This window comes from Podarcis filfolensis, assembly GCF_964270895.1.
Source record: "Podarcis filfolensis genome assembly, chromosome: 4".
Taxonomy (NCBI): domain Eukaryota; kingdom Metazoa; phylum Chordata; class Lepidosauria; order Squamata; family Lacertidae; genus Podarcis; species Podarcis filfolensis.
In genome coordinates this window covers 94781816-94804640 of record NC_139607.1, presented here as the reverse complement: position 1 = coordinate 94804640, position 22825 = coordinate 94781816, and the positions used below count along the sequence as shown (strand labels likewise).

The following is a 22825-nucleotide window of genomic DNA, read 5'->3' as shown; positions in this document are numbered from 1 at the left end:
CGGAGGAGACGAGACGGTGCGCTCAAAGGGAAGGAGGACGCTGGGGGAAAGAGCGGCCCGGGCCCCTTCTAGGAAACCCCGCGCTTGTTGTTTTCCCTGTGGCTGAGGGAACGCAGGAACCAAAACGAGGCTGCCGAGGGGGCGGGCTGCCGGGGTTGGAGAGGGAGGGCGGGCGAGAGAGGAGCGGGGGCGGGGATAGAATGCCACCCCGGCCAATCGCGACGGAGGCTTGGGAAAGGTGTGTGGCGGCCATAATAATAATAAAAGGAGGGGGGAGGAAAGCGGCTGTAGCGCCTCAGAAAAGGGGGGCGTGGCCGAAGGGAAGAAGTGGGCGTGAGGAAGCTTTTTAGTGGGCGCGGGCCGTGTCGGTATAGCGGCTGCGTCCAATGACGGGCAGCAGAGGGCGCGTCCCGCCAGGGGTTGGAAAGGCAGGTTGTTGGTGAGCGCAGGTAAGGTTTGGAGGGGAGCGGACTGGACCACTGTGTGCGGGGGGTGAAATTACCGCTGGCGCTGCAGTGAGAGTAGTTCTGCGGGGGGATAAATGGGACGGCTCATTTCCATGCACCCCTTTGGTGTTCGGAGGGAGGATTTAATGGGATATTTACCTGAGATCTCGCGGGGGGCGGGGCGTGGAGAAACCTCTCAGTTCATAACTTCGCTTAATTCTTTCTAAAGTGCTTTGTGGCACCTCAAAGACAAACATGAATAAGACTTAACAGAGTTATTATATAGTGCTGCCATTATTATTATTTCCTTGAATTTTTCTGCGTTTTTCTTGATTTTGTCTGTTTTCTCTTTTGTAAACCACTCTGAAGTGGGGGTTTTTTAAAGGTGGTGTATACATTTTAAGAATGAGCAAATAAATATTTGTTTAGATAAATTTAAATTTAGATAAATAAATATTTATACACTGCCTTTCCCCGCCCCCCACAAGAGGGAACCAAGGCAGCTTACAGACAAAAATAAAAAATGCTACAAATGTAGGCAAAAAACAATCTTAACATTGATAGGACTAGCGATGTTAAATTCTCGAGAATATTCTCGGTTAATGAGGTGTGTACATTTAAAGCAGCTGTGTAGACGACACAGAATTTACAGTTTGTGGAGAATATTCTCCGGAGAATTTTCTAGCAGAGAATATACCTGTGAAGAGATCCAAGATTTAGAACCTCAAAGCCAAAGTGAGAACATTTGGGTCAAAATTAAGGGAGAGAAGAATAACAGTGACCTCATTGTGGGAGTTTACTATAGATCCCCAAGCCAAACGGAGGACATAGATGATGCCTTCCTGGAACAGATGGCCAAGCATGCAAAAGGAAGGGAGATAGTAGTAATGGGGGACTTCAATTACCCGGATATTTGTTGGATGTCAAACTCAGCCAAGAGCATAAGGTCAAACAGATTCCTCACTGGCCTTGCAGACAACTTCATTGTCCAGAAAGTGGGAGAAGCAACAAGAGGAACAGCCATTTTAGATCTGGTCCTAACCAATGTTGATGACCTGGTTAGTGGGGTAGAAGTGGAAGGATCATTAGGCGCGAGTGATCATGCTCTTCTGAAGTTTACTATACAGTGGAAAGGAGCAGCCAAGCATACTAGGACTCAATTTCTTGACTTTAAGAAAGCCGACTTCATAAAACTTAGGGAAGTGCTGGGTGAGATCCCATGGACAGTAATACTAAAAGGAAAGGGAGTTCATGATGGCTGGGAGTTTGTTAAGAGGGAGATAGTAAAAGCACAACTTCAGGCAATACCAATGAGACGGAAACATGGAAGGTGCCTAAAGAAGCCAGGGTGGCTATCTAAAGAACTTTTAACTGAGTTAAGATTAAAAAAGGATGTGTACAAAAAATGGAAAAGGGGGGAAACCACCAAAGAGGAATTCAAACAAATAGCCAGCACGTGTAGACACAAAGTCAGAAAAGCTAAAGCACAGAATGAACTCAGGCTTGCTAGAGAGGTTAAAAGCAACAAAAAAGGCTTTTATGGGTATGTTCGTAGCAAAAGGAAGAACAAAGAAACAGTGGGGTCACTCAGAGGAGAAGATGGTGAAATGCAAACAGGGGACACAGAAAGGGCTGAACTCCTCAATGCCTTCTTTGCCTCAGTCTTCTCCGATAAAGAAAACAATGCCCGACCTAAAGAATTTGGAGCAAATGATTCAGCAGAGGAAACACAGCCCAGAATAACTAAGGAGATAGTACAAGAATACTTGGCTAGTCTAGATGTATTCAAGTCTCCAGGGCCAGATGAACTGCATCCAAGAGTATTAAAAGAACTGGCAGATGTGATTTCAGAACCACTGGCAGTCATCTTTGAGAATTCCTGGAGAACAGGCGAAGTCCCGGCAGACTGGAGGAGGGCAAATGTTGTCCCTATTTTCAAAAAGGGGAAAAGAGAGGACCCAAATAATTACCGCCCAGTCAGTCTGACATCAATACCAGGGAAGATTCTGGAGCAGATCATTAAGCAAACAGTCTGTGAGCACCTAGAAAGGAATGCTGTGATCACCAATAGTCAGCATGGATTTATGAAAAATAAGTCATGTCAGACTAACCTGATCTCGTTTTTGACAGAATTACAAGCCTGGTAGATGAAGGGAACACAGTGGATGTAGCCTACCTTGATTTCAGCAAGGCATTTGACAAGGTGCCCCATGATATTCTTGTAAAGAAGCTGGTAAAATGCGGTCTTGACTATGCTAACACTCAGTGGATTTGTAACTGGCTGACTGACCGAACCCAAAGGGTGCTCATCAATGGTTCCTCTTCATCCTGGAGAAGAGTGACTAATGGGGTGCCACAGGGTTCTGTCTTGGGCCCGGTCTTATTCAACATCTTTATCAACGACTTGGATGATGGACTCAAGGGCATCCTGATCAAATTTGCAGATGACACCAAACTGGGAGGGGTGGCAAACACCCCAGAGGACAGGATCACACTTCAAAACGACCTTGCCAGATTAGAGAACTGGGCCAAAACAAACAAGATGAATTTTAACAGGGAGAAATGTAAAGTATTGCACTTGGGCAAAAAAAATGAGACGCACAAATACAAGATGGGTGACACCTGGCTTGAGAGCAGTACATGTGAAAAGGATCTAGGAGTCTTGGTTGACCACAAACTTGACATGAGCCAACAGTGTGACGCGGCAACTAAAAAAGCCAATGCAATTCTGGGCTGCATCAATAGGAGTATAGCATCTAGATCAAGGGTAGTAATAGTGCCACTGTATTCTGCTCTGGTCAGACCTCACCTGGAGTACTGTGTCCAGTTCTGGGCACCACAGTTCAAGAAGGACACTGACAAACTGGAACGTGTCCAGAGGAGGGCAACCAAAATGGTCAAAGGCCTGGAAACGATGCCTTATGAGGAACGGCTAAGGGAGCTGGGCATGTTTAGCCTGGAGAAGAGGAGGTTAAGGGGTGATATGATAGCCATGTTCAAATATATAAAAGGATGTCACATAGAGGAGGGAGAAAGGTTGTTTTCTGCTGCTCCAGAGAAGCGGACACGGAGCAATGGATCCAAACTACAAGCAAGAAGATTCCACCTAAACATTAGGAAGAACTTCCTGACAGTAAGAGCTGTTCGACAGTGGAATTTGCTGCCAAGGAGTGTGGTGGAGTCTCCTTCTTTGGAGGTCTTTAAGCAGGCTTGACAACCATATGTCAGGAGTGCTCTGATGGTGTTTCCTGCTTGGCAGGGGGTTGGACTCGATGGCCCTTGTGGTCTCTTCCAACTCTATGATTCTAATATTCTCACCTCACATCACTAGATAGGACTAAAACCATAAAGGTAAAGGGACCCCTGACCATTAGGCCCAGTCGTGGCCGACTCTGGGGTTGCGGCGCTCATCTCGCTTTACTGGCCAAGGGAGCCAGCGTACAGCTTCCATGTTATGTGGCCAGCAGGACTAAGCCGCTTTTGGCGAACTAGAGCAGCGCACAGAAATGCGGTTTACCTTCCCGCCGGAGCGGTACCTATTGATCTACTTGCACTTTGACGTGCTTTCGAACTGCTAGGTTGGCAGGAGCAGGGACCGAGCAACGGGAGCTCACCCTGTCATGGGGATTCAAACCGCCGACCTTCTGATCGGCAAGTCCTAGGCTCTGTGGTTTAACCCACAGCGCCACCGCGTCCCTTTTACTAAAACCATATATACACATAAAAACCTATCAAAACCATACAAACGGTCACAGCAAAAACAGCATGGCACAAGTCCTTTCTTTAAAAGCACTCAGTTCCCCAAAGCCTTTTGGGACAAGAAATTCTCCCCCTGCCAGCAGAAGTATAGCAAGGAGGGAGCCAGTCTTATCATCGCTAAGGAAGAAGCTGCTAAGTCTGTGAGCAGCCACAGAGAAGGCCCTTTTCCCCCTCCACAACTGCTCAAAGCCATCTGTCTTTTATACACAGAAAAGAAAATGGCAAAGAGGCTTGCATCACTAACAAACTTCAAAATAAAATACAGATTATCTGAAGAAGTGTGCATGCACACGAAAGCTCATACCAATAACAAACTTAGTTGGTCTCTAAGGTGCTACTGGAAGGAATTTTTTTATTTTGTTTCGACTACGGCAGACCAGCACGGCCACCTACCTGTAACAAACTTCCAGCTACACTTCAGGAAATAGGTAACCATGGAGTAAGTCTTGCTGAACTTCTGAGTAAACATACTCAGGGTTACGCTATGTGTCTTCATAGTAAGCTTTGTGGCACCTCTTAAAGGTTAACACATTTTATTGTGGGGTATAAGCTTTCACCGGCCAGAGTCCACTTCAATAGAAGCGTTATCCTCGATAGGTGCATATATGTAAACGGCACTCTGTGCATCCGAAGCTTCTACCACCATAATGGTTAATCTGTAAAAGGTTTTCACATCTCAGCGGCCCATGGAACTGGACTACCTGAAATAAGGTGAGCTTTTGTTCATATAATTTTAAAACACTAATTTGAGTCGGGCAATTTTATCTGTTTAAATATTATTGTTGTTGTTGTTGTTTTGTTTTGTTGTTGTTGTTGTTGTTTATTATTATTTCTACCCTGCCCATCCGGCTGGGTTTCCCCAGCCACTGGGTGGCTTCCAGCAGAAGGTTAAAAATATATTAAAGCATTAATCGTTAAAAACTTTCCTAAATAGGGCTGCCTTCCCTAAAGCTCACAGAAACTTCAGTTGGTCCAAAATGCAGCAGCCAGATCACTGGCTGGCGTTCTGTTTAGATCTCGTGTAACCTCAGTTTTAAAACAGCTGTACCGGTTGCTAATTCATTTCCGGGCCCAATTTAAGGTGCTCAGGTTTTTGTTTAAAGCCCCAAATGACTCGAGCCCTAAATGATTAAAAGGCCACCTCCTTCCCTGCAGTCCCTCATGGGTGCTAAAATCGGCAGGGGGGCCCCTCTTGGTAGTTCCTCTACCCTCAGAGTCGTTGGGGGATGGAGGTCTGGGTGAGGGCCTTCTCTGTGGTGGCCCCTAAACTGTGGAACTCCCCATTTAGGTGTGTCTGGCATCTTCATAATGCAGCTTCCAGCGAATGCTGAGATGCACCTCTTTACCCTGGTTTTTGACACTTGAGGTGTATATTTTTAAGACCCACCTTAGTCTACGGGTTATAGGGCGGCATATAAATTTAATAAATAAATTAAATAAAAAATAAATTCTTATGATTGTAAGTTATTTAACCCAACCTGGAACCTTAGGGTGAAGGATGGGTAGTTATTGATAATAATAATAGGGATATTGGCGTTCTTATATTCATATTTTGTGTACCAATGGTACTACGAAATGTGTATGTTCTAATTGCATTTGGTGGTTTTATCCGTGTAGTTCTGTTTATGCATGTTTCAGGGGTGCCTTCTCGCCCTCAGGGTTGTGGGTGCCTGCTGCCACAATGCAGACATGCAACATCACACACACACGCCTACACGTAGAGAGAGTGCCTCTGCATGTGAACCACACACCCCAGAAAAGGGTGCTTCGCTGGCTGGCTGCAGAGGGTGGAACTGAATTGCTTCTCTCTCAGAGGCAGTGCTGTTGCCGCCTGTCGGCTTTTCTTATTGACTCTGTGGGTGCCCGGCCCCCACAATTACCGTATTTTTTGCTCTATAAGACTCACTTTTTCCCTCCTAAAAAGTAAGGGGAAATGTGTGTGCGTCTTATGGAGTGAATGCAGGCTGCGCAGCTATCCCAGAAGCCAGAACAGCAAGAGGGATTGCTGCTTTCACTGCACAGTGATCCCTCTTGCTGTTCTGGCTTCTGAGATTCAAATTTTTTTTTTCTTGTTTTCCTCTTCCAAAAACTAGGTGCGTCTTGTGGTCTGGTGCGTCTTATAGAGCAAAAAATACGGTATATTATTTTGGGTGCCCAAGCATCCGCAGACCCCTGTAGCTGGCTCCTATGGCATGTTTGTGTATGATACTCAAGGCCCAGGTCTGATGTAAATAAATATCTTATCTATCTAGAACTGGTCTTTAAGAAAGGCCCCTTCAGTCTGTTTGATTAAAAGGAGGGTAGAATGTTCTTGCACTGCTTCTGATACTCTGTGCAAAGGGCGTGCAGCAGTGGTGCCAAAGGTGTGGTCTATTTGCCAGCCTTACTGATTTTAATTTATATCCTATCTTTTGGTTATGGACATGGTTTTCCTGTTCTCAGTCTACGGGAAATGACAGTTTGTTACTTTGTGAGTGACCTGCAACGAACCTTAGGCTTTTGCTTGCTTGTACAGTGGTACCTCGGGTTAAGAACTTAATTTGTTCTGGAGATCCGTTCTTAACCTGAAACTGTTCTTAACCTGAAGCACCGCTTTAGCTAATGGAGCCGCTGCACCGCCACACCGCTGCTGCATGATTTCTGTTCTCATCCTGAAGCAAAGTTCTTAACCCAAGGTACTATTTCTGGGTTAGCGGAGTCTGTAACCTGAAGCGTCTGTAACCCGAGGTACCACTGTATTCTCCTTTTCTTTCGCACATTGCATGTGAGATACCAGAAATGCCCTATTCTGGTTTTAATCAAATCACAATTGCCCATGACCCCCAAACACAGGAAACTGTGCTTTGTATAAAGCTTATTTGGTTAGAACAAATCACATTTGATTGGTGGTTTCAGATCTTGGTTTGTAAACAACCCACAGTTTCCTGAGTTTGGATATCACAGGGAACTGTGGTTAGTTTGACATCGTAAGCAGAAACCTTCAATCTTTTCCTTGCTGCTGAGCAGCGGGGAACACATGATCCTAGGCTTGAAACGACTTGTTCACAGAGCAGGAAACTACTACGCTAAACCACAACAGAACGTTAAAACAGCAACTTAAAAACCCTGCGTGAATTTAAAAGTCTTTACCTGGCTCCAGAAAGGTGATCAAGAGTGTACCAACGGAGCTGGAACCCAAAAGCCCCCTTCTTCATAGCAACACACTTCATTACACAGGAGCAGGATTTGGAGGAATTCCTTCAAAGAGGATCTTAAGATTCAGGTAACATAAGCAGAAAGAGGAACCATTTCAGATAACTTGGTCCCGAGCCGTTTAAGGCCTTACAGGATGAATAGGAAACGTCCTTCAGCAATGAGGGCCCCATTCCTTTCTGAGCAGCCTTGCAGAGGCTAAAGTGAGGTTAAAGTGGGTGGTGCGATGAATGTAAATTTTGCTTTGCTTCTGAAATGGCTGGTTGAGAAGTAGGCCTTTCAACTGGGTCAAGAAATGGACTTTTAATACTCTTCCAGTCCTAGTTTGAACCAGCAGCAGTTTCCGGACCTTTTCCGGTACTAAACCATAGTTTCCAGTTGCACCTCTACTAAAAAAGTGTGTTGTCATTGTTTTAAATTAAAGCTTAGCTGTTATCCGTGCTCTTTTGCCACCAAACGTGTCTTTTTTTAAAAAATGATTGTTACATACTGCTTTTGTGTCCACAGGATTAAGCATGCCGTACACCCTAATGGGGGCACTGATGGTTCTTGCTCATTAATTTGGCAGCATGGGGGGAAGAGAGAGCGAAAATACACTTTTCTCATGCTGGGTGGGCAGACAATCTTTGATGCGTCCAGACCCTTAGCGCTGATTCTTCTTGGCTTGGCATTTTGAAGCAGCGTGTTGGAGTCTTCTCTTGGCGATAAGGCGGGGAGAGAGGTTGAAAGGTTAGCCTTGCGTTATTTGATCCTTTGTGCCCCTGTCAGCAGGCATTCCTGCAGAGGAAAAAAATATCTGTTAATCCAAGACTTCACTTATGTATGAAGGAAGAGAGGGAGGTGAGTTGTTTTTTTAATGGCGGCAGTGATCTCCTTGCAAAGGATTTACCGGGAGAAAAACCTGAACAATTTAAAGAACCGTAGGGGTGTGTAGTAAGACGAATCTTGGATTGAGACTCCGGATTTAGCTGAAGCAAGAGCACTGAGCTGCTTTGAGCAGTGGGGTTTGGCTGCTTTTCCTGTCGCTTGGCGTGGAATAGAAATCGCTTTTATTTATGTGAGCATTGCGGAAGAGCAAGTGGCGATGCTTCGAGCAACTGCTAACATTCAGCAGAAGTCGGTTCCAGAGAAATTGGCAATACTCATACAGTTATGCCGCGCGTGGAAGAGTTGGGCCCCATCTGCACTTAAAGCAGTATCGTACCACTTTAAAAGTAATGGCTTCCCCTCAAAGAATCCTGGGAGCTGTACTTTGTTAAGGATGCTGAGAGTTCCAAGGTGACCCCTGTTCCCCCAACAGGGCTACAGTTCCCCAAGTCATTTAACAATCAATCTGTTTTCCCAAACTATTCTGGAAATTGCAGCTCTTATTCCTGTTGTTTAGTCGTGTCCGACTCTTCGTGACCCCCTGGACCAGAGCACGCCAGGCACTCCTGTCTTCCACTGCCTCCCGCAGTTTGGTCAAACTCATGCTGGTAGCTTCGAGAACACTGTCCAACCATCTTGTCCTCTGTCGTCCCCTTCTCCTTGTGCCCTCCATCTTTCCCAACATCAGGGTCTTTTCCAGGGAGTCTTCTCTTCTCATGAGGTGGCCATTGGAGCCTCAGCTTCAGGATCTGTCCTTCCAGTGAGCACTCAGGGCTGCTTTCCTTCAGAATGGAGAGGTTTGATCTTCTTGCAGTCCATGGGATTCTCAAGAGTCTCCTCCAGCACCATAATTCAAAAGCATCAATTCTTCGGCGATCAGCCTTCTTTATGGTCCAGCTCTCTCTTCCATACATCACTACTGGGAAAACCCTAGCTTTAACTATACGGACCTTTGTTGGCAAGGTGATGTCTCTTAGCACCCTTTAAAGGTAAAGGGACCCCTAGCCATTAAGTCCAGTTGCAGACGACTCTGGGGTTGCGGTGCTCATCTCTCTTTACTGGCCACTGGAGCCAGCGTTTGTCCCCAAACAGCTTCCGGGTCATGTGGCCAGCAGGACTAAGTCGCTTCTGGTGAACCAGAGCAGCGCACGGAAACGCTGTTTACCTTCCTGCCGAAGCGGTACCTATTTATCTACTTGCACTTGCCGTGCTTTCGAAATGCTAGGTTGGCAGGAGCTGGGACAGACCAATGGGAGCTCACCCCGTCACGGGGATTCGAACCACCAACCTTCTGATCGGCAAGCCCAAGAGGCGCAGTGGTTTAGACCACAGCGCCACCCACATCCCCTTAGCACCCTTAGCAAACCACATCTCTCAAAATTCTTTGGGGAAAGCCATGACTATTTAAGGTTGTAGGATACTTATTGGTCAGACTTGGAGGAACAAAATGAAGGGGGATCAGAGGCCTGCAACCCCAAGAGAGGAGTGTGTGAGGGAGAAACAGAAAATTCCAGTATGTGAGATTCTTCTTTCTTTAGCAATCACTCTTGGCCGAGTAAGATTGTCTTCCATGAACATGGTCTAAACAGTGTCTCCGTAGGTTTACTGTGGAGGCCAATTCTGGATCCACACGTCCTTCCACAGTGGGGACACAGGTTTCTGGGTGGGAGTTGATCATGGTGAGGGTTTGCCAAGCATGCCTTCCTCTTGGCACATTTCTCCCTTTCGGCCTGACTTTGAGCATCTTCAAAGCCCATGACACCTTTGGTAAAGGCTGTTCACCAATTGGAGCACTCGCAGGCCAGTGTTTCCCAGCTTCCCGGCAGAAGAAGAGGAGGCTGCGCCCCCAGCAGTGGGGTGCCATCGCGGCTGCCCCACCCACCCACGCTGGGTGCCACGCCCCCACAGGTGTTGCACCACACCCCCAGGACGCGCGCCAGCCACACCCACGCCTGCTCTCTGCCCCCGCTCCCCCGGTGCCGGAGCATGAAGCCCCGCCACTGTCCCAGCTGTTGGTGTTTATGCTTCATTTTTTTAGGTTTGCCTTGAGAGAGTCTTTAAACCTCTTTTGCTGTCCACCGGCATTACGCTTTCCATTCTTAAGTTGGGAATAGAGTAGTTGCTTTGGAAGGCGATCATTGGGCATCCGAACAACATGACCAAGTCAGTGAAGTTGATTCTGAAGAATCATTGCTTCGACACTCAACGTCTCCCTTCTGCCACTCATTACTCTTGCAGATACTTCTGTCCTTTCCACAGGATGCTAGTTTCTGTACACACACTCCTGGCAAGTGAGAAGCCTCATCAGAGTTTGAGGACACAGTCCAGTCAGGCAAAAACACTCCTCTGGAGGACCAATGGGGCTGTGTGGCTTAAGGAGAGCCACCGAGTTCAGAGAGAGAGAACTGGCGAGGCTGCATTTGGTCCTTGAGCCAGAGGTTTCCCATCCCAGCTTTAGCGTAATGAGAACACGCACGTCTTCACAGGTGTGGATTGATTAGACCAGGCACGTACAACAGTAGATCATGATCTATCAGTAGATCATTGGACGTCTGTGGTAGATCACTGATAGATCACGGGCTCCCCCCAAAGAAGCTCAATATTTACCGCCTGCACCCTCAAAAAACGGGGCTTTCCTCTTCCCTAAAAAAAGCTTAATGGCAAGAGCAGTTAGACAATGGGATATAGAGGGTACATAGGAAGTGGAGGGATACCAAATTAGACAATTGGTTCAACCATACCATAGGGACACGGGTGGCACAGTGGTCTAAACCACTGAGCCTTGTGGGCTTGCGATCGGAAGGTTGAGGGTTCGAATCCCTGCAGCGGGGTGAGGTCCTGTTGCTCTGTCCCAGCTCCTGCCAACCTAGCAGTTCAAAAGCACAACAGCGCAAGTAGATAAATAGGTACTGCTGTGGCAGGAAGGTAAACAGCATTTCTGTGCACTCTAGTTTCCGTCAACGGTTTTCCATTGCGCCAGAAGCAATTTAGTCCTGCTGGCCACATGACCCAGAAAGCTGTCTGTGGACAACCGCCGGCTCCCTCAACCTGAAAGCAAGATGAGCGCCGCACCCCATAGTCACCTTTGACTGGACATAACCATCCAGGGGTCCTTTACCTTTTACCTTTACCTATACCCAGTGCTTTTTTTTTCTGGGGGGACGCTTACCCCTAAACATTTTGTGGATCTAAGATCTACTGTTAGATCCCCGGGAGGTTTTGGTAGATCGTGGTTGATCGCTGGGTCCCTTTCCATTATTGAATTAGAATCCTGCCCCGCCCCCATGACCCACCCTCCACGATCTGCAGAATGGAAGGCGGAGTATACTGATCTGTTGGTGAGTGTCTGTTCCCCTTCTTTCCTTAAAAAAAGATCAACAATTTTGCCTTTAACTCACAAAAAACGGGGCTTTCCTCCTTCGTAAAACATGCTCAACAACTTTGACCTGAACCCCCAAAAAGGGGGTCAACCACTGCCAGTTTATAACACTGTGAGTAGATCACCGTCTCTTGGAAGTTGGCTACCCCTGGATTAGACTATATCCCATAATGATTTTGGGGTGAAACCCTTTACCCAAAAATGGGGATCCTCCAATAGGGAATGGCTCCCTCACTCACACACCCTCGCAAGAGTCTACTACCTTTTCTTGATGGTTTTTAAAACCACAGTTAGGTTCGGAAATGATCCATAATGAATTGAAAAAAAAATGTTAAAGTACTTTCTCCCCCTCAAAACAGAGTCCTTTCTGATCAGGGATAATTCAGACGGAAATTCCCAGGAAATGGAAAACTAGCGAGGTCCCAGCCAAAGAAGACCAGCAACTTAAGTTGACAGAATATGCCCGACTCGCAGACCTAACATATAGAAGAAGAAGAACATACATGCAGAGAAGTTTAGGAAACGTTTATTGAATATATGGGAAATAATTGTGTACAGCTGAAAATGCTGGCAGCATTAAGATAAATTCAACGGTGTAAATAAGTTTTGATGGATGCAATAAATGGAATACTGAATGGTATAGTTTTTGTAAAATATGCAGGGATTTATGATATGTAAAATGAACCATGGAACGAGAAGGGAAGATATCCTTAAGATATCTGTATCTTAAGGATGTAAAATGAATACTTTAAATTGTAAAGCAGAAATTTTTTTATACACACACACACACACACACACACACACAGACACACACACACACACACACAGTGGTACCTTGGGTTAAGTACTTAATTCATTCTGGAGGTCCGTACTTAACCTGAAACTGTTCTTAACCTGAAGCACTACTTTAGCTAATGGGGCCTCCCGCTGCTGCCGCGCCGCTGAAGCATGATTTCCGTTCTCATCCTGAAGCAAAGTTCTTAACCTGAAGGTACCACACACACATACCTAAAACCACTGTTAGGGCACTAGGCTGTTCTCATATTCACTCTCTTATCTTTCAGGCAGTCAAAATCCATCTGAAGATGTCCTCTCCTGAAATCGCTTCTCTCTCTTGGGGCCGGATGACTGTCAAAGGCTGTTCCACGACGTACAAGGACTGTAAAGTCTGGCCTGGGGGCAGTCGGACTTGGGACTGGAGAGAGACGGGAACTGACGTACGTGCCTTTGCTCACCCTCTTCTTAGTTATCTGGGGGCCACTTGGGTATTGTAGACTTGGGCTGCATCTACACAGCTATTAAAAACGCTCTGGAAAAACCCCCGTTTTCATAGAGTTCCAATTTCAGCTCTACAGCGCCATCTGGTGTCGCAGTGTTGTAACACGTTTATAACGCTTTGTTTTTGCTAATGTAGCCAAGTCTTTGGAAGAGGTTTCAGAAAAGGGCACCCAAAGTGATCGAAGGGGGTGGAGTGACTCCCTATGAGAAAAGGTTGAGGCATTTGGGCCTTTGAGTTTAGAGAAAAGGCAGGTATTTGGCGACCTGGCTGAAATTTATGAAATTGCAACATGGCACAGAGAAAGTGGGAAGCGAAGGTTTTGCCCCTCTTTGTGCTAGAAATTGTGAATATCCAATGAAGCTGAATGTTGGAAGATTCAGGGTAGATAAAAGAAAGTTCTGCTTTATGCAGCACCTTGTTAGACTGCAGAACTCTCTTCCACAGGAGGCAGCTATGGCCACAAACTTGGGTGGCTTTAAAAGCAGATTAGACCAGATTCATGACTTTCAGACATTAAGAGCTGTTCGGTAGTGGGGGGCGGTCTCACTTCATTCCATTTCCTGCCTCCCATGCCTCAGTTTCCTTCCTCCCAATAATCTTAGAATCATAGAATCATAGAATGATAGAGTTGGAAGAGACCACAAGGGCCATCGAGTCCAACCCCCTGCCAAGCAGGAAACACCATCAGAGCACTCCTGACATATGGTTGTCAAGCCTCTGCTTAAAGACCTCCAAAGAAGGAGACTCCACCACACTCCTTGGCAGCAAATTCCACTGTCGAACAGCTCTTACTGTCAGGAAGTTCTTCCTAATGTTTAGGTGGAATCTTCTTTCTTGTAGTTTGGATCCATTGCTCCGTGTCCGCTTCTCTGGAGCAGCAGAAAACCTTTCTCCCTCCTCTATGTGACATCCTTTTATATATTTGAACATGGCTATCATATCACCCCTTAACCTCCTCTTCTCCAGGCTAAACATGCCCAGCTCCCTTAGCCGTTCCTCATAAGGCATCGTTTCCAGGCCTTTGACCATTTTGGTTGCCCTCCTCTGGACACGTTCCAGTTTGTCAATGTCCTTCTTGAACTGTGGTGCCCAGAACTGGACACAGTACTCCAGGTGAGGTCTGACCAGAGCAGAATACAGTGGCACTATTACTTCCCTTGATCTAGATGCTATACTCCTATTGATGCAGCCCAGAATTGCATTGGCTTTTTTAGCTGCCGCGTCACACTGTTGGCTCATCTTCCTTTCTAATTCTCAGGGACCTACATAGCTATTGAATATTGCATGCTGGGAGCAAAGAAATCTGCTCTATGTGCTGTAGGGCAGTTCATAAAAAGACTTTCCCCCCCGAAAATGCCTGCTCCAAAAGTCTTATCTTACTACACTAGGGATTATATAACTATATCTGAAATTTCATGCATATCAGTTAATATCTTGACCCTCCTCCACAAAAATAATGATAATATAATTAAAAAAAAGATATACCCTGCCCTTCCCGGTTCAGAAAACCAGGCTCAGGGCAGCTAACAATAAATTTAAAACAATTGATGCAACAAAAACAGCTTAAAATACAGTATAAAACATGAATAACAATAAATTCCAAATTCAAAAATCAATTTAGGGGGGAAATCCATCCAATAAGCATTAAATGATCACCAGGGCTAGCTGGCTAAATTAGTCCTATTTGGGCCAGTAAGGAGACCAGGGGAGAATTAGCTGTGGGATCCCAGAGCGGGTAATCTTCATAAAAAGAGGAGAGGGAGGGAAGGAAGGGGAATGAAAGATCAGGCTGAGTTCAAATTGAAAGCCAGGTGAAAATAGCTGTTTACTTGGCCGTTTTCCTATGTCATGAAGGCTGAAATTTCCATTCAGTGGAGCAGGGTCAAGATATTAACTGATATGCATGAAATTTCAGATATAACTATATAATACCTAGTTTAGTAAGATAAGACCTTTGAAGCAGGCATTTTTTTAAAAAAAGTTTTTTATGAACCGCCCTAATGTGCTGTGGGTTTCATCTAAAACAATAGAATAGACCTTTGCAGCGGTGGGGTGGGGGGATAGAGGAAGGGAATTTTCTCCCTGTTTTCACAGCAGCTACTATTTTTTACTTTAAATAATTTTTTTTAAAAAGAAGCCTCAGCTGCCGCAGCTCTCATAAACCCAGTTATCTCCTTCTGCCCCTTCACTCCAGACTAATCAATTCCAACTTGGGGTGCCCACTTCAGCTCACCTCAAGGTCCTATTTTCTAAAAGACTTTGTCTGATATCTGGGTTCTCCCCCACCCCTTTCTCCCTGTAAAAGAAAATAAAAATATTGTTTTGCTAAAACATGACACACACACACACACCACATACACACAAACATCAGGTCTTTTGTGCTGCTTGGAAATAAAATCCTCTTTTTCTTCCTCTTTCATGGCACTGCTGTTTCCAGAGCGCTCCTTGCTGGCAGCAGAACCTTTCAACCAACCAATTATTGTAATTACAGTAAACCCAGACCTCCTTTTTCTTTTGTTGGGGTTGTCATGTGACCAACCATTAAAAGTGTTCCAGAGTGTTTGGGGCTGGGCTTTTTTTTAAAAAAGCTACGGGGAAGAAAAACCTTTCTCTCCCTCCTTCTGTCTGCCAGGCAAACCACAATTTGAATTATCCTGCATGCCTGTCCTATTCCATGTTGCCCGTTGCAAAGATAATCTGTCCCCAGCTGGGTTAAACCAAGTGAATTTACCGCTTTCACAACTGCGGTCCAGCCTTAGCAGGTTAGGGGGAAATACTTGACCGCAAAAAGGCCTTATCTGGAAGGCAGGTAAAATGTCAATGACGCCTACCTGCACCTTGAACGAAACCGCCCATTTGGACAGAAGCCAGAAGTTCTTAGGCCGCGGGGCAGTTACGAAACAAAAAATGCTGCGAAGCTTCTGTCGGAAGCTAAAAATAGTCTGGCAAATGCTCGGAAGTCTATTTGGAACAGCTGTGCATTGTGTGCAAACGTCTTGTCTGCAAACTTCACAGACCGTGGATGGCTGCCAGCCGTCCACTTATTATGCAGATTTAAGTTACGAATTGCAACTTCAAGTTTAGCAGAAGTAACAACTGAAATGAAAAGGACATGTCTGTCTGCCTTTGTTGTCGTTTAGTCGTGTCCGACTCTTTGTGACCCCCTGGACCAGAGCATGCCAGGCACTTCTGTCTTCCACTGCCTCCCACAGTTTGGTCAAACTCATGCTGGTAGCTTTGAGAACACTGTCCAGCCATCTCGTCCTCTGTCATCCCCTTCTCCTTGTGCCCTCAATCTTTCCCAACATCAGGGTCTTTTCCAGGGAGTCTTCTCTTCTCATGAGGTGGCCAAAGTCTTGGAGCCTCAGCTTCAGGATCTGTCCTTCCAGTGAGCACTCAGGGCTGATTTCCTTAGGAATGGAGAGGTTTGATCATCTTGCAGTCCATGGGACTCTCAAGAGTCTCCTCCAGCACCAGAATTCAAAAGCATCAATTATTTGGCGATCACCCTTCTTTATGGTCCAGCTTTCACTTCCATACATCACTATTGGGAAAACCATAGTTTCACTATACAGACCTTTGTTGGCAAGGTGATGTCTCTGCTTTGTAAGATGCTGTCTAGGTTTGTCATCGCTTCTCCCAAGAAGCAGGCGTCTTTTAATTTCGTGACTGCTGTCACCATCTGCAGTGATCAGATGTCTGCCTTAGTATACCACAATAGTGCCCTGCCCCCAAGTTCGTTTTTGTTGAGTGAGAGGCCATTCGAAAAACCGTGGGTGCAGCACCAGTTTAAGGGAAGTGGAAGATGCAAGTGCAAAGGGCTTAGGGTGTAGCTTTGTCAGTTAAGGAAAATCTAGTTCCCACAGAGGGATGAAAATTCAGTGGAGCTCATTTGTGCAGAATTGTCCTGCAAGATTAAGGTAAAGCTAAAGGGACTCCTGACCATTAGGTCCTCTCGCGAACGACTCTGGGTTGCGGCGCTCATCTCGCTTTATTGGCCGAGGGAGCTGGCATACAGCTTCCGGGTCATGTGGCCAGCATGACTAAGCCGCTTCTGGCGAGCCAGAGCAGCGTACGGAAACGCCGTTTACCTTCCCTCTGGAGCGGTACCTATTTATCTACTTGCACTTTGACGTGCTTTCGAACTGCTAGGTTGGCAGGAGCAGGGACCGAGCAACGGGAGCTCACCCCGTCACGGGGATTTGAACCGCCGACCTTCTGATTGGCAAGCCCTAGGCTCTGTAGTTTAACCCACAGCGCCACCTGCGTCCCTGCAAGATTAGAAAACACTAAATTAGACTAGTGCTCATGCAATAGCTGTTTTCTGCTCCTCAGCCCCTTAGAGGAGCTGAGCTGTCCTATCCCTGCAACCATGAAAATTAAGTTTTATAGGAAGCCAGCATCTTTTATGCTCTTCGGGGATATAGACACACTGTGCCATCCATGTGTTTAAACATGTATAATGCTAGCTCACACAGCTGATACCCATAACTTCTAGATTTCATTTACATTTGTATACAGTCATACCTTCAGGTTGCATTTTTTGGGGTTGCGGACCGCCGAAACCCGGAAGTACCGGAATGGGTTACTTCCGGATTTTGGCAGTTGCGCATGCGCAGAAGCGCTAAATAGTGCTTTGTGCATGTGCAGAAGCACCGAATAGCAACCTGTGTGTGCGCAGACGCACCGCTGCAGGTTGCGAATGAGCATCCCACACGGATCACGTTTGCAACCCAAGCGTCCGCTGTACTGCTTTTCTGCCCAAGTTGATCCACAATGCAAAACGATGGCATCCAGTTTCCCTCAACACAATACAAGAGCGAGGAAAGCGTCTGGTGGAGAAGGAATACTAAGGATTTCAATTTAGGAATTTTGTGTTGGGCGCCGTTTTAGATTTTCTAGATTTTAATTGATCCTCTTGGTTTGTATTTTATCTTGAGTTGTTTTGAGACTTTCTTGTATCAAGTGACTCATGAAATATAATTGTTATTAATAACAATTGGAAGGGGTCCCAAGGGTCATCTAGTCCAACCCCCTGCAATGCAGGAATCACAATGAAAGAATCCCTGACAGAGTCATTAAACCTCTTTTTAAAAACCACCAAAAAAGGTGAGCTCACCAACTTCTGAGGTCATGCATTCCACAAACATCTCTTACCCTCAGAAAGTTCTTAATGTTGAGTAAAAAATATCTCCTTTCTTATAACTTCCCTCCAGGGCAGAAAATAAGCTTGCTCTATCTTCCACGTGACAGTTCTTTAGATATTAAGAAGGTGGCTAAACATAATAATAATAATAATAATAATAATAATAATAATAATAATAATAATTTATTTATATCCCGCCCATCTGGCTGGGTTTCCCCAGCCACTCTGGGCGGCTTTCAACAGAATATTAACATACAACCATCTATTAAACATTAAAAGCTTCTAAAAGTCAGGTAGTTGTTTATTTCCTTGACATCTGGTGGGAGGGCGTTCCACAGGGCGGGTGCCACCACCAAGAAGGCCCTCTGTCTGGTTCCCTGTAACTTGACTTCTCGCAGTGAGAGAACTACCAAAAGGCCCTCAGAGCTGGACCTCAGTGTCCGGGCAGAACGATGGGGGTGGAGACGCTCCTTCATGTATACTGGACCGAGGCCGTTTAGGGCTTTAAAGGTCAGCACCAACACTTTGAATTGTGCTCGGAAACGTACTGGGAGCCAGTGTAGGTCTTTCAAGACCGGTGTTATGTGGTCTCGGCAGCCGCTCCCAATCACCAGTCTGGCTGCTGCATTCTGGATTAGTTGTAGTTTCCGGGTCACCTTCAAAGGTAGCCCCACATAGAGCGCATTGCAGTGGTCCAAGCGAGAGATAACCAGAGCATGCACCACTCTTCATACACAACTCTTTCAACCGTTCCTCATCAGGCTTGGTTTCCAGACCCTGGATCATCTTGGTTGCCCTTCTCTGCACATGTTCCAGCTTGTCAACACCCTTCTTAAATTGTGGCGCCCAGAACTGGACACAGGGCTCCAGGCGAGGTGTAACCAAGGTGGAACAGACCCTTATTTAACGCCTTTCCCCTTACTTCCAAACGCAGCATGTTCCAGGAGTGCAGCCCGCAGATGTGGAAGAAGTTGTTCGGAAGGGAGCCGAGACGTTAGTGATCGGCCGTGGCATGAGCGAAGCCTTGCAGGTATTTTTGCTAAGCTTGGTGGGACTGGGAGTCTGGTTGCAAAATTCAGAATCCAGCGGGGGGTCTGGTAGCATTCCAGCACCTATTATTGGAGGTCCTGCACAACATTTTATTGCCAGCCAATTGACAGTTGCTAAGTATTATTCTAGGGACGCGGGTGGCGCTGTGGGTTAAACCACAGAGCCTAGGACTTGCCGATCAGAAGGTCGGCGGTTCGAATCCCCATGACGAGGTGAGCGCCCATTGCTCGGTCCCTGCTCCTGCCAACCTAGCAGTTCGAAAGCATGTCAAAGTGCAAGTAGATAAATAGGTACCGCTCCGGCAGGAAGGTAAACAGAGTTTCTGTGAGCTGCTCTGGTTCGCCAGAAGCAGCTTAGTCATGCTGGCCACATGACGCAGAAGCTGTACACCGGCTCCCTCGGCCAATAAAGTGAGATGAGCGCCGCAACTGAGTCGGCCACGACTGGACCTAATGGTCAGGAGTCCCTTTACCTTTACGTATTATTCTAGATTTATTCATGAATAATACAGGGAACCCTGATTATGTTCCAGGTCTCCCTGTGTGTAAACGAAATCGCATATATTGGGAGCACCCTAGAGGGGCAGCAGGACTTGCATAGCTGACATGCAGGGAACTTTCTTCCTTGAACACCAGCTAAGATGGTCAATGAAGATCAGGCAGCAGGATTTATTATGTTATTGTTTGGTCTTATGCTTTAATATTGTTGTAAGTCGCTGCAATATATTTTTATGATACAGCGGTATATAATAAAATTTTTATAGGTAAATAAAACCAAGAGTTTTCAGGAGGTGTTTAATACCAGTGCAGCTCACTCTGACAACTAGCCTGGGTTCAAAACGTTACCCAGGTTCCAACTATGTAGAAATGGCTACGGGAATGTCTTGAACTAGCTGAAACTGACAGACACTGGACAGATTTGATTCCTAAGAGGAACGGCATGTTTCATGGCACAAAGTCTGTTGAAAGTTGGGTGGTTGTTTTTTTGCAAATTTTGGAAATATTAGACTTGAAAGTCATTTATTTATGTGACGTGTGATTTATGCATACAGGTGGCAACCATTTCGGTGGAATGGTTCTGCCCCATTCCAGATCCAAAGGGACTAGGGGCTGGGACGCTATCTAGTTTTCAGCATTGCAATATATCATCAGCTAAACATTGCAGTATACTGATACAACCCGAAAGTGTTTCTATGCGCGTGCATGCACAGAAGCGGTTTACCGCCGTATGCGCAGAAGCGGTCTGCTTCTCCTCGGGTTGCGAAAACCTCAGGATCCAGCCGGGCCTCCGGAATGGATCCCGTTCACAACCGGAGGTACCACTGTACGTACAGTCGTGCCTTGGCTCGTGAACACCTTGGGAGTTGAACGTTCCAGCTCCCGATCGAAACCCGGAAGTGAGTGTTCCAGTTTTTGAATGTTCTTTCGGAAGCCGAACATCCAACAGGGCTTCCGATTGGCTGCAGGAGCTTCCTGCAGCCAATCAGAAGCCACACTTTGGTTTTTTAACGTTTCGGAAGTCAACCGGACTTCCGGAATGGATTCTGTTTGACTCCCAAGGTACGACTGTTTATCACGGATGTCTGAAATAAGGATGGCACTATGCAGAGGCATTGGCTGGCTTCATGGTTTTTCCTGCATCGTGATTTCAGCCAACACCTGCTCTTGTGATCCATGCTCCCTGCAGGAGGCAGGGAGAGAGCTGAGTTGGCAGAGTTCACAGGGGCTGCAGGAATTGAGAGAAGCATCGGCTTGGCTTCACGGTTTTTCCCACATTGTGATTTTTGCATAACACACACACATCATGATACGTGATATATTGCCTGGCCCAAAATTATGAAAGTGATACAGTGGTACCTCAGGTTACATACGCTTCAGGTTACATACACTTCAGGTTACAGACTTCGCTAACCCAGAAATAGTGCTTCAGGTTAAGAACTTTGCTTCAGGATGAGAACAGAAATCGTACAGCGGCTACGCAGCGGCAGCAGGAGGCCCCATTAGCTAAAGTGGTGCTTCAGGTTAAGAACAGTTTCATGTTAAGAACGGACCTCCGGAACGAATTAAGTACTTAACCCGAGGTACCACTGTATTACGATAGGGATTTCAGGCTGGTTTGGGACAATATACTGATACATTGCCCAGCCCTAAAAAGGACTTGTGCATCGGCAGTAGTGAATCAATTGGATGAGCGCAAAACGGTCGCTGTGTGTATTTCAAAGTGTAAAAAAGAGAAAGGGAGCCGCTAACTGAGTTTCATGCATGTTAGCAATGAAGTTACAGCTTGTGGGCAAGAAGAGACTCCACCCTGACTCCTTTCTCTTCCTGATTTCTCAAGGTGCCGTCATCCACCGTGGACTACCTGAAGAGCCATGGGATCGATGTGCTGGTTCTGCAGACAGAAAAAGCTGTGAAAGAGTACAACGCTTTGGCCAGCAAAGGGGCCAAAGTGGGTGGGGTCTTCCATTCCACCTGCTAGAGCAAACGTCCCCAACTTGGTGTCCCCCAGATGATTTGGGTTCCAGCTCCCATGAGCCCCTGTGAGGCTGTCTGTGGGCACCAGGTTGGCAAAGCCTGCTTTCCACCGTCTTGTGCCTTCATGTGAATAAAAGAGTGCACTTCTGGGTCAGCAGGCAGCCTGTATGCGTCTGTGTGTGCCAAGTCTTGAAAGCTTTCAAAACGAAACCACAAATGCTGAATTTCACTAGCCTAGGAGTCAAAAGGTTTAAAAGTGGGCAGCAGTCATGCAGCCACACAGCCAAGAGTGCCTTGCAATTTCAGTTCAGGATTCCTGAACATTAAAGAGTCCTGCTGGATCAGGCCAAAGGCCCGTCTAGTCCAGCATCCCATTCTCACAGTGGCCAACCAGATGGCTGTGGCGTTGCCACCTTTGGTCAGGCAAAATAAGGGACAGGTGGGGAGGATTGGGGGGCAAAAATTTGCTTTACCTGGTGCAGAAATGACTTAAAAGCAATCCATTACAATGGGATGTTTCCAATGCTGGTATAACTCATAGAGGACACCCAATGAAGTTTGTGGATCTAAGTTAGCAATGGACATTAATTTCAACGACTCGCATCCTCCCCACCTGCTGAATTTCCGCCTGTTAGAAAAATGGTCTAGAGTCCTGCAGCTCTGGGCAGACAGGCAAGACCAGGAAGCTAATCAAGCTATAGGCAAGCTGTCTTTGGCCGCCCATTGTGAGGTTTCTTTAATGCAGAGCTGTGCAGGACTGCAGTATTGGGGATATTTGGCTTCAGGCAACATCACACATTCGCTCCAAGTGTTTTAAGGACATGTTTTTTGTCGCAGTGTAGTAACCCATGCAGTTGACCAGCAGGGAAAGTTTTAAGTCTGTCTGTCTCAAATTTGTAGTCCAACTACAGCTGGGGACCCAACTTTGAAAAACACTGTTTTAAGTTAATGGTAGAGTGGGAGCCTGCTCTGGGGATGTGGGAATAACATGTCCATTTATGCCTTCAGATGTCGGGGTCAGCCTGCATGACCAGTAAAGGGTAAAGGTAAAGGGACCCCTGACCAATAGGTCCAGTCGTGGCCGACTCTGGGGTCGCGGCGCTCATCTCGCTTTATTGGCCAAGGGAGCTGGCGTACAGCTTCCAGATCACGTGGCCAGCATGACTAAGCCGCTTCTGGCGAACCAGAGCAGCGCACGGAAACGCCGTTTACCTTCCCACAGGAGCGGTACCT

General features: G+C 46.4%; 1 protein-coding gene across 4 annotated transcripts; it reads left to right on the top strand.

Moving 5' to 3' along the window:
* The first annotated feature begins 168 nt into the window (after positions 1-168).
* Positions 169-21749, top strand: AAMDC (adipogenesis associated Mth938 domain containing). 4 transcript variants are annotated; one of them, XM_083610231.1, is made up of 4 exons: positions 169-238; positions 12708-12860; positions 19003-19098; positions 21456-21749. In XM_083610231.1, the coding sequence occupies exons 2-4, from the start codon at positions 12729-12731 to the stop codon at positions 21594-21596; spliced, it is 369 nt and encodes a 122-aa protein (XP_083466357.1). In that variant the 5' UTR covers positions 169-238; positions 12708-12728; the 3' UTR covers positions 21597-21749. The 4 variants fall into 4 exon arrangements, with proteins under 4 accessions (XP_083466357.1, XP_083466356.1, XP_083466358.1 ...); XM_083610230.1 differs by lacking the exon at positions 169-238 and adding an exon at positions 343-449; XM_083610232.1 differs by lacking the exon at positions 169-238 and adding an exon at positions 4815-4916.
* Positions 21750-22825: the final 1076 nt, after the last annotated feature.